Source organism: Drosophila nasuta, chromosome 2R (genome assembly GCF_023558535.2).
Source record: "Drosophila nasuta strain 15112-1781.00 chromosome 2R, ASM2355853v1, whole genome shotgun sequence".
Lineage (NCBI taxonomy): Eukaryota > Metazoa > Arthropoda > Insecta > Diptera > Drosophilidae > Drosophila > Drosophila nasuta.
Window position 1 is genome coordinate 28836473 of NC_083456.1, and position 12693 is coordinate 28849165.

Here is a 12693-nt window from a genome sequence, read left to right on the forward strand (position 1 = left end):
AAAAGCAAAGCGGAAGGCTGGCAACCCATTTGCCCCATTCGCATGTTGAAGACTGTAAATCAATGACACCGAAAATCTTGGGACTTCAAATTGCAACAAGCAGAGGCAGAGGCAGAGAGAGAGAGAGGGAGGCAGAGGGAAGGCGGCGACGCAGCATGATAATTAAGAACAAATTCATTTACACTTTCAAATGTTTTTTGCTGCTGCGGGGGCGTTGCCTTCGAAGAGTCCCTTTCATTGGACTTGACATGTTTTGAGCGCTTTGGAATTTATTTGTTGTGCATGCTGCGAATGCAGACAAATAACGTGGGGAGCGGGGAAGAGGGGGAGGGAGGAGAGACACTGAGATTGCCGCTGAAGCGAGGCAACAGCTGTGCCCCTTTGGGAAATATTTTGTGTGTGTTTTGTTTGTTCTCTGTCGCAGTTTATTGAACTCTCCTCGCCTCGAGAGTTCGGCAATTGCAAAACAATGCAAACTGCGAGTGTGAATGTGAGTGCGAATGTGAATGCGATTGTAAATATGAGTACTCATCTCATATTCATAATATTGTACTTGCGAGTTGGGAGTGTACGAAAAGTGGGTCACAGCTCATTAAAATTGGAACCTCGCGCTGATCTTTAGCTTCCATTTATCGCAAAATTATTACAAGCAGCGACGCCTTTTTCCCCTTACTTCATCACATTAATGCGGCGCACGTGTTGCCACGCCTTCTTTACAGTTCCAAATGTGGGCTAAACTGCTCGTTAACTTGGCACATTGTGCGTTTCATTCGAAAGCGGCATTCAAATGCCAGGTTGCACTTCCGCTTGTGACAGTTTTAAGCGCCACAACGCACCGGAAATGCGTACGCATAAATATGGGAAAAAATAGTGTATACAAAGAAATGAATACAACAAAAAAACAAAAAACCTCTCTAAACAGTTTTCAATGTTCCAAACAGAAATCACAAAAAACACATCACTGAATAGGCACTTGAAAACATTATGCAGACAGCTGAGGGAGCAAAAGCGAGGCTGATTGAGTTTATACCCTTTAAAAAATAAAATAATAAAAAGCAAAGGGTAGTTTTTGATTGAGGATTAAGCCGAAAAGAGCGCGACTAATTTGGTATATCAAATGTAGCTTAAAGATACTTTGGCAGCATGTAACAACACACTTAGAATAGTCTAAACTTCTAGATTATCTTTACAGTCATAGATAGCAAATGCAGATGTATCGTAAAGATATTTTAACGCCTGGATTCTATAGAAAGCTATGAAAGCTATAAAATGTGACTTAAAAATACTTTTTGCAGAATGTATCAGCATATTATTTATTGAAAGCAATGGATGGAAAATGCAGAAAATTTGGCAGAGTGTGACAGAAGATTTCCAGGTTTTAGTTTCCCTTAAGATGTGTATAGAAAATGAAGGGGATGCAACTTTAAGATACTTTTTACACAGGGAACACAGATGTGTCTTTCCTTAAGATAATTTTAAGTACTTGTTTCACTTCATAGTTATGGATAGAAAGAATGGATGAAGTAGATGTATCTTTAAGATACTTTATGCACCCATAACAGAATATTTTCTATGTGAACTAATGCCTAGATTCTCTTCTTAGCTGTGTGTACAATACTTTTAAAAAAAAGCATCTTAAAGATATCTTTATGCATCTTCTGCACTCAACTGCTTTAACATAAACATTTTGGCAACATTTTATAGGCATTTCAAACTCGTTAATAGCACATTTTTTGCTTTCATTACTGCTCAATCAAATGTAGCATAAATCTACTTTCTGCCTTGAAGCTACACTTGATTGTATACAACTAAAGTCATTACTTTGCTCATAGTTGCTCTCACTGCATGCTGCACAAGCACACAAAAGTATCTCAAAGATACTCGTATAGCAGCAACGTTTTAGGGGTGCACTTAATTATATGACCGTAATTTTGATTACACTTTAAGCGAGAGCAAAGCGCAATCAGCAAGCCATTTGATGACATTTTGAGTGCCTGTCAAATCGCTTTGCAACCCTCCAGAAGAGAGCAAAGAACTGAGCTGAAAACCCGTAATCAATCGAGCATATAGGGACAGCTGTTGCTGTTGTTGTTGCTGTTGCTGTTGCCTGACTGACTGACCCAGTGCAAAATCAATGGGCAAATAGTCGAACAATTGTTGAATTGAATCGTTGTTTGTTGCATGTTCTGCCTCGGCTTTTGCTTCCGCATTCACATCCGCAACAAACGCGTCAGTTTATGGCTCATTGAGTGAAGCGGAGGCTTTTCCAAACAATAGGCCAGAGCCAAAAGTTGACCCAAATGATGGATTTTAATGGATGGAAGCAAGCATGCATCATCATCCGCATCCACATCCACATCAACAAGCAGCACACAAAAGGCAAAAGGTTGTCAGAGATATTGTTGAGATACTTTAGTTACAGAGCGAGCGGCAAACGTCAGTTGTCGTTATATCCGCTTGCCAGATATATTTATGTAACATAATTTACGTCTCTTCCGCTTGGCAGCAGCAGCAAACTTTGCAAGCAACGAGTTCTTAAGCTGCCTCCCTGAGAAACGTCATTACAAATCCGACTTCAGAGCCAAAAAGTATCTTTGGGCCATCACAAGTATCTTTTACTGTGTTTCTTTGGCCTTCCCATTTCGATTTGCCCTAATGTCAGAGCATTGTAATTGCATTTCGTGCTGCAACCTCTTCTGCTCACGACTTCGACTTCGACTCCGACAAGCTTTTAGCCTCTGTGTGTTTGTGTATCTGTGAGATACAATATCTGCTCGTCGGCATCTTTGGTGGCCGCATTGAGGCCAAACATTGGCTCCGATTTCAATCAGTTGGCAATTTTTATGTGCGCTAAGCCTTGGAATGTCGCTTGCAACTTGCAACTGCGAACTCTGCAGCTAGCAAATGTATCTTAAGCTGTGTGTAGCTATAGATGTATCTGTATCTGTATCTGTGTATCTGTTACGTCCGACTTAAGCGCATTAAGTGTGCCTCAAAACCTGCTTAAAGTGCGCTAAAAACGGGAGGCAGCTACCCTTAATTACACACATGCCACAATGCCCCTTAAGTGCGTCCCTTTTTGCCGCACAGAGCACAGCTGCTGCGTTGAAGACAAAGCCAGGCAGCAGTCAGCAGGATTTTTGTGGCGCAGACAAACTAATTATATAGTTTTCAGTGTGTGTGCATTTAGCGTAAATGCCACATGCCGCATGTCGAATATATATCTCTATGCCACACATATGTGTTGTATGCGACATGGCTGAGCAACCACGCCCACACCACAGCACACACACAACACCCACTCACACACACTCGAACAGTCGCAGACAAAAGCTTTGGAGTCGTGTCTCACCTGCAGTTTTGTTTGCTTCATTTTTTTGGAGCTCGCTTTTAAGCCAACTGCGTAGCCTCCTCCCCCACCAGAAAGAGGGGAGGAGGGGCAGTTGAACTGTGTGGCGCATGACTTGGCAGTTGTTTGGAAAGTGGAGCCAAATCCCACGCACTCTGCTGTCGACTCTTCGACTACAATTTTCATGAGTTTCCTGCTTAACTTGCCCACTGACTGTGATGCACTGACTGAATGACTGACTGAGTGATTGAATGACTGCTGGAATGACTGCTGGAATGACTGACTGAATGTATGAGCTGAACTGCGACTGCGACTGCTTAATTGGCCATTACAAAAACTGAGTCTAAGAGGCTTTTCAGCGACTTGCGCAAGCGTCGCTCGCACATGATTCTCGCTCGAATGGAAAAATGATTTTCTGAAATTCCCTTGACGTATGCAAATCAAGTGAAAGCTGTGCAGCAACTGGGCCCCGAAAACTCTTTCACAGTTGACAAACTTCTGAACTTAACCTAAATGTTGAAAAAGTGAAAATGTTGCCAAGAAGGATTTTTGTTTGATTTTGTATCTTTTGCCCTCTTCTCAATCGAGACAGCGAGTTGTGTTAACATGCATCGAGATAAACATCGGAAATGATGTCAGTCAAGTGGCAGCTGCCTCTTTGCACCTCCCGCTGTTGCACTTTGTCTTTTGCCTCCTAAAACAAAACACAAGAAAAGCAAAATCAGCCGGCGAACGGCTGGAAAAAAAACAACAAGAATGTAACGAGTTTTCCATGTGGCAATCAGATGAATTGCAACTGTTGCTGGCAACACTTAGTTGCATTTAATTAATAACAAAAGAAAAGACGGCAACAAATAATGCTAAATGTGTCGAATTTGTGCACGCGATGCCAGCAACTGTTTGTGTAGTAAAGAGGGAGAGAAGAATGATAGATAGAGAAGGCAACAAAGCGAAAGGAAGACGTTAAACAATTCCAGCAACGGTAGCACAAGCCAAAATGCCAGCTGCTGCTCTTCAAAATAGTTGGCAATGTTTACACGATGAAGCATTTGCAGAAAAATGAAATATGCGATCATCTTATGATAAATGAAGCTATTTTATAGCAATCTCGCATCAAGATACTTTAATTATAAAAAATGCCAATGTTTACACGATGAAGCATTTGCAAAGAAAAAATGCACATAATTCCATAATTAGCATTTTACAATTATCTTGATAAATTACGCAATTTGCGAACATCTTTGATTATAATCTGACATCAAAGTAGCTTATATACAAAAAATACTAAATAGTTGCAATGTTTACACGATGAAGCACTTGCGGAAAAATGAAATATGCGCTCACAATAAAATGAATTGCACTATTTTGTATCATAAGATATAACTATCTGGCATCAAAATACTTTAATTATAAAAATGAAAAGTTATTTTAATGTTTAAACGATGAAGCATTTGCAGAAAAACGAAATATGCCATCATCATATTCACCTAATTCCATCATTATTTCAATTACGCAATTCGCTAGCATAAAATTGTCGTATTTCTGACATCAAAGTAGTTTAAATAGATAACAGCATAATAATGATTAATTACTAAAGTTTACACGATGAAACATTTGCAGAAAAGCGGAACTTGCGATCATAATATTCCCTCATTAGCATTTCACAATTATCTTGATAAATTACGCAAGTTGCTAGCATAAAATATGACAATCTGGCAACAAAGTAATTTAAAAAAAGATAAGCACATTATAATGGATGACTTCTAGTTTGCTAAAAATTATGGACACACTCATTAAATAACTATTTGCATGTGATCTAATCCATTTTATTAGTTTCGTTACTATTTGTATACTAAATAGACTCCTATGTAGTTCAATGATATCACTAAAGTGTTTCCCAACCCCGCAAAACACCTTGAAAAACGTCGTCATCGTCGACATTGTATCTGATAGCAAAACAGGTGGCAACGATAAGATATTGATAAGAATGCAAAGAAAACAATGCGATATGTTAGCTGAACATTAAGTAATATGTATATATAGAGCAAACAGTTGCAAACTTGAACAGATTCTTTTGGGACATTTTAATTACGCTATCGGAAATCTTTCGAGTTTTGTGTTGATAACGCTTTTCGGAACTTCCCATTGAAAGTAACAGATTTGATTAACAAAACTATTGAAAATGATATTGTAAGATTCGTAATATAATTAATATAATATGAAGAGGCAGCAAAACAAAATAGTTTAATAGAATTATTATTATTAAAGAAAGTGAACAGCTAAAATCAAGCTTCAGATAGATTTGATTAACAAACTTTTGTCAACCAAATTGCGAGATTTTTAATATTAATAATATAATGTGTTAATTGAAGACGAATCTTCTAGAGAAGAAAGAAACATTCTAGTGGAAATATATCAAACTAAAACATAAGAAATATTTTATAATAAGAATTGAAGCAATCGAAAAGCATGGGAAACAAATGAAATTTAAAGAATAAATGCAATCTTGGGATACTTTTTTTGAAGAGAACTTAATTCCATAAATATAAAGATAATCGATTTGAAATTTACGGAATTATGAAGAAAACATTTTGTAGATACTTTTCATTAAATAAAAGCGAACTGCACTCTTGCAATACTTTTAGTGATTTGGCATAGATATAAAGATTATCTAATTGAAATTCATTAAATGAATTCTTTGAAATTCTTTGGATACTTTTTGGTTTAATGAAATTGTGCTCTATCTGCAATCTTGAGCTACTTTTGTTGTGCAATTAAAATCGCGGCAAATGCTGATCTAATCTGATCTAATGACTGAGCAGCTGCCTCCGTTGTGCGCTTTGTCAAATCAATGCCCCTTTTGGCGGCAGTTGCAACACCCTAGAAGAGAAATATAAAAATACACAACACACACCCAAAAAGCCTGATTAATTTGCATATTGCATGACAGTTTGCGTGTGTGTGTGTGTGATAAGATCAACGACGCATCAGCTGCTCGTGAGAGGCAACTCGAGCGACCCTTGCAACGCGCGGCACGTCAACAAACTTGTTTTTGTGCCACAAACAAAACAATTTTCGCACTGTCGCGTCCCTGTAGCGATCTCTCTTTCTCTTTCTCTTTCTCTATCTCTCGCTTCACTCGGAGCATTTATTATGAATGCGTTTCGCGTTTGCATTTGCCACAATGAAATGAAAGGAAAAAGGGTTGTTGCAACATCGCCGTATTTTTTGGGGCACACACAAAACCATTTGCGGTTTTGCGTTACCTGGACTAAGCAGCGGGATTCTCTTCTTTCCCTTTCGAGTCAGAGTCTGAGTTTAGTTGCGTGTTTTGGCTTGATGAATGAGAGTGAAAAATGAAACATAAATTGCTGTTGCTTTTGCTGTTGCTGTTGCAATCACTCGCCCGGAAATCTACAGCAGACAGTGCAGCAGGAAGGATGAAGGACAGACATCAGCAGGAGGACAACAGGAAAGACAGTCAGAGAGACGGACGGACAGACAGACAGACGAATGTCATAAACAGACGACGTAGCACACACAAAGTGTTTTTCTTTAGCTTCCTTTAGCACAGCAGACGCAACATTCACGTAATGTTTAAGAGACTTGTGTGTTGCAAGTGTGTGTGTGTGTGTTTGTAATTGAATTCAAGGTCTGAGAATCCGAGTTGCAGCTTTTCCAAAAAGCACTTGAAAACGAGGCAAACGCTGCTGCTGCTGCTGTTGCTGCACAGCTAAATTCCAAGAAACAAGTTAAAGTTGATGCCACAAGCAGCAAGCAGCATGCCACCAAATGGCTATGAGAAATTCCAATGGCAAAGTAATGCAAGTAATGCCACGTCTTGTGGCACAGCCTCCGCTTCTCTCGCTCCCTCTTCCCTTCCCTCTGTTTTCCTGCCTCTTCTCTCAACTTCATCGTCATCTCTTCTCATGCCGCGCTGTGCGTGCTGTGGCAACATCGCAGTCATCGTCGTCGCCGTCTGGGCTTGATTAGTGCCGCAGTTTACCTGTGGGATGCTGTACAGGTTTCTGGAACGAATCTATAAACTGAAATCGCATTTTGTTGTTGTTGGCTGCTCTCCACACAAAACTGGAAAATACCAACGCACACAAAATTGCGCTTTCTCTGTGGGATTCTCTCGTTGCTCAGTTTTCGCCTTTTGTTCTAGAAAAAACGCCCACGCTGCTCTCTATTTAGTTGATATCCTTTCCTTCTCGTGGTCGTGCATACCCCACACTGACTGAAGCTCAGTTTTGTAATGGGCATTTGCTTAGAAAAACACGTTTTGGATTTGATAAATTAAATTTAAATGCCATTAAATTTCAACTGATATGCTTTACACGAGACGAGACGAGTTGGAAAGGTGGCAAGCAGACATTGCTTGCCTCGAGCGCAGCATTCTCATGTAAATAGCTCTAGACACAACACACAGATACAAACAACACTCACACAGACGCGCTCTTATAGATTAGAAAGTCGTCTCCGTTGTCGTGGACAGTTTATGGCTTAGTTCTTTTTAGACAAGGTGTTTATAGGGTATTTTGTTGAGCTTGCAACTGCAACTGCCACGCAGGAAACGATTAATCACAGTTTAAGGCAAACGCAGCCAGAACTATTTATGAGACCCTTAAAAGAGAGAAGACAATAGACACAAGCCCACATCTCCATTTAAGACGACTCCAATCGAACTTCCACATCAATTTTGAAAAGCTGAAAAAGCGCCGCACTTCACAAAAAAAACAAAGCACACACTCAAAATCGAACCCAAAGCGAAGCGATCGACGTTCTGAATGAAGTCTGAAGTCTCTGATGGGCGCATAGCTTAAAGTTCAATGACTGAAAAGGTGCGTTGTTGTTGTTGCTGTTGTTGTTGTGGTTGTGGTTAGAGTTGGACTCGGGAGTTGTTGCATAGAAATGCAGCAGCTGCCACAGCAAATAAGACGGCAACTGCAACAAGAACTTTACGATTTACTCAGGCAAAAAAGGTAAACGTGCAAAAATGCAGCAGCAAAACCGCAACGACAACAACAACAACGACGACGACGATCGGCAATCAATCCGCAGATTGCCAGTTCTCCTTGCTGCTGCTGCTGCTGCTGTTTTGTGGCACGCAACAAGTTTCTTAGCCGTTGAACTTGTGGCCTTAACTACCGTCGACTTTTCAGCTACACTTGCTGCCTGCCCATGTTAAGCAAACAAAACGCAGAAGAATCTTATCTGCCACACAGCAGAGTCAATACAGCATAGTGCAACAAGCCTTGCCTCGTCTCTGTTGCAGCTTATGCAACCTGGAAGAGAACGTTCTCGCCCCCTTCCCCCGTCTCTTCACTTGTTGACAGCGCGCATCTATATCTATGCAAGTATTTATCTCTATCTAACTATCTCTATAATGTATCTGTATCTGTAGCCGTGTATCTGTGTGTTTGTGGCCGCGACTCGCTTGGTTTACATTTCGGTTTTGCGCTTCATGTGAGAATGATATGTTTGTTGGGAAAAATAAACAAAATACGCCAAAGAATTTCCTTCATGCAACTGAGGAAAGTAAAGTGCCGACTGTCCCTCCCCCCCGCCTTCCCTCCGTTCCCCTTCCGCCCCTTGGTTACAACAATCAAATGCTCATCAGCGCACTTGAAATACAATAATGCGTCGAATGTTTAAAACACAGAGAATAACAGAAAAAAAAACTTAAAGAGCCAAACAGCAGACCATAACGCACTGTATCTGTATCTTGTATCTGTATCTCATTCGTGCATTCTTCTTTTTACTTTTTTCTTTTTTTTTTTTGGGTGTGTATCTCATTTGTTGTTGGTTAGTTGAAAATGTTCCTTGTTGTTGCGTTTGCGAGCGCTTAAGGTTTATTTTCGTTGGCTCGTTTGTTTAGTTTTGTGGCAACACACACACACACACACAGACATCCACACACACACACATGTAGCAGCAGCAGACAGAACATGCTGCAGGTGGGAACAGGTTTTATGCGCTGTTCGGATGCGGGCCATATCTTTGGTCAGACTGCGCGTAATTTATTCCCACTGTGGCTGCAATTACTTTTTGGGAACACACAAGGCAGATAAAAAAGACAAGCACAAAGACCCAAAAAGCTTGTATTAACGTGACGACGCTTAAATACTCTTTAATGGCTTTAACAATGTCAACTAACAGCTGCATGTTAACTAACAGCTATGCTTAACAGCGTCAACTAATAGGAGTTCCATGACTTAACAGCCATCTTGCTGTTAACAGCATTCTTAAAGAACGGCTTATATTAGCGCACTGTTAACATGCCTATGCAAATAACAGCTGCTGTTAGTGCAGGAATGTGAGAGGCAATTGCACTGCATGAGCCATTAAGTGCCAAGTGCACATCAAGTAATTGCACTTCCTGGCAATGCCAATGACACACATGTTATTTTTGTTTTTTGGGATGGGAATATACGACAAAACGGCCCACGCATCGCACATGTGTGCGTTTTTCCACGCACATGAACTGTGCCAAATTTCCAAGTAATGAGCAACCATCCTTTGGCCAAAGTGGCTGCTTGGCGGTCATGTTCAAAGTGCACAGCAAGTAACAACTCAAACAACAACGGTAGCTCTCTGCAGTCCAGTCACGTACATAGCCAAGCAGCTCCTGGTTACATGTTGGCGAGCAAATATGGCCGATTGATAGCAATAGGCAACAGCAGCAGCAACAACAACAAGAAAAACGCAGCCAACGGTAACAGGCCCTCTCTATCCTTCTCTCTCGCTCTAGCTAAGAATCACCCCTGCTCAGTCTGCCTGTCCACGCATCGCTGCACAGCCCCCTTCTGGTGCTGCTGCTGCTGCTGTTTGCTACCAACTGTGGCTTCGTTAACATTTTGCCCACAAATGGCAACACGGCGATAGATGTCGCGCTGTAATGGCATTTCTAATATGGGCACATTAATGAGCAAAACTCAAATGCCAAACACGAGGGGGAAAAGGCACAGGTGAGTGCAAGCAAGCAAGCATGCAGTCTGCAAAGCTCACATGTGTGTGTGTATATTGCCGAGGCCGACAATTGCAAAATTGCCGCTTGTAATTATGCATTGTAGTTCTGGTCTCTTCATACCTGAGCAATTAGCGCGTGCAGAGAAGCAGCTGCTTCTACTTCCCAAAGTGTTCCCATACAGCAGCTGTCAGCTGTCAAAATTTTACGAGTGCTAGAGCGAGATCGAGAGTTCGAGTGTGTGTTTTTGTTTTGCAAATCGAATGCATTCGATCACTCTGGCAACTCTACACCTTGCACTCACACAAAGAGCAATAACAACAACGAAAAGCTGCAGTCAGCGTCGCCAGACTGTCGACGGCTGCGTTTTGTTTTTGTAAGAGGCGAAAATTTCAAGTGAACTGAAATTGCTGTGCCAAGGCGATTTTTGCAAAATGTGGAACAAGCAACATACGATAATAACTTTTGAAATACAAAAATGAGCTACCGTTTTTTCTTTCACAATAGTTCGAGAAAAACAATGGTATAAAAACGACTTTGCCCGCTTATCTATAGCAGCTAATTGTGTGAACAGAAGCTGAAGATGGGCGGCCAGAGAGTAAACAAGGTGTTAATATTGCGCGCTGGGTAAAATGAAAAAGCAAAAGCAAAGAAGAGGAGACAGAGATAAGCTGTCACGACACCCGCAAGCAGCGAGGCAGACAAAAGCTTTTGCCGCATACAAAGCAGTGCAGGACTGAGTTAAAACGAGATGACAATAGTTAAGACAAACTTATGATAAACGCACTTGACTTTGTGTGCCTGCTATGAATGGCAATTGAATTACCCAGTCACGCATACATTTACATTTACGTTTAGATTGTAGTTGTGTTGTAAAGAATTTAATAAAGAATGAATTCACTATAAGAATTAAATTTGTGTTATTGCTTATGATATTTTTCTTAATAAAATGAAATGAATAACCACACTAAATATTTGTTTAATGTGTTGGTACACACATACCTATGCACCTGTACTACATACTACTACTATTCTATGTAATTGTATGTTATATTTTTAGTAGATTTTTTGGTATATACTTACGAACTGTGACCATTTTCGGATCGTAGGCACAAACGCGTCGCTCCACCGCCAAAATCTTGCGCTGCACTCGCCCCGCCCGCTCGCCCACCGACTGCAGATCACGCTGCAGATCATCGAAAATGTCGCTAGCGATGAGCACCAAACTGGCCAGTTGCCTCAAAGCATTGCTTAGCGTAATGTTGCTAATCGAATCGAATTCGTAGCCCGAAATAACGCGAGTTGTTGCTCCAGATGCTGTTGGGGAATGCGGTGCACTAAGGCTGCTGTGCCCATTCAATTTACCAGCACGCTGTTGACTCGCATGCCGTGAATTGGGCAGCGATTGTGAGGTGCGTGTTGGCGACGTCGATGCGGAGACAGAGGCGGCGGATGAGGTGGAGGGCAAAAACTCGACATGTTGCTTAAGTTTCTTCATGGGCAGCGCAGCCGGCGGACGCGGTTCATCATCCGCATCGCAATTGGTCACATTGTGTACCAAAGCTCTGGTCATACTGGCATCCGTCTCATCATTATTGGCAACGACATCGTTGTTGGTTTGCTTATTGATGCAATTGTTATTCTTGCATTTGCCCGGCGAGCATTGGAAGCGCGTTGCCGCTTGCCCCAAGCTGGCGGCTGTGGCTTGTGCCACATTCACGGGCTGCACCACGCGCTGTACGAAGGGCATCTCAACGCTCTGCTCTGCCTTGCTACCTGCTCCAGCTCCAACTCCACATTGAGGCAAAGGTGATCAACTACAACAACAAAAGCAACAACGAAAACTGGTCAAACAACTTCTGCAGTTTTGAATCCTTCGTCGTCGCCTATTGTTGTCTGTTTTAGTGACGATGCTGCGCCAACATAAATTCCTTTGCTTTTAGCCGTTTAAGCACTCACACATACACACACACGCACAGAAAACTAGTTGGGCTGCTTAATTGAATGTAAACCGAACGAACGAATGAACGAACGAACCACCGGCTTTTATTTATGCACTTTTTTGAACTGGTTTATGCGGCAGCATTTTACACGCCGCACACGATTTGGTAATAATTACGATTTTATTGCTCTTCTGTTTCTCTTTTGCCCAGCCGCCGCTATTTTTATGGCCGTTACGCGTGTTTGCCGCTCATTCAAAAAGGTGCGCACATAGACGAACGTACAACGTAAAACAACAATACACCAGACAAAGCGCCACCGTCGATCCGCTAACACGTCATGCTCGTTTGCCGGTCAACAAAAACTACTTAACGCGCCTGTTAATTCTTCTCATGCAGCAACGTGACCGTAGACTTCAATTTCAAAATCCCAT

The 12693-nt window shown here is 41.5% G+C and overlaps 1 protein-coding gene across 2 annotated transcripts in view; it reads right to left on the reverse strand.

Moving 5' to 3' along the window:
- Nucleotides 1-12693, reverse strand: part of LOC132787619 (uncharacterized) — a 45399-nt gene extending 32706 nt beyond the window's left edge. Inside the window, exon 1 of one of the 2 annotated variants that reach the window (XM_060794786.1) lies at nt 11403-12693. In XM_060794786.1, the coding sequence (XP_060650769.1) occupies nt 11403-12069 (667 nt within the window). In that variant the 5' untranslated portion in view covers nt 12070-12693. The remainder of the gene's footprint in view (nt 1-11402) is intronic. The other variant, XM_060794787.1, reaches the window with a different exon arrangement.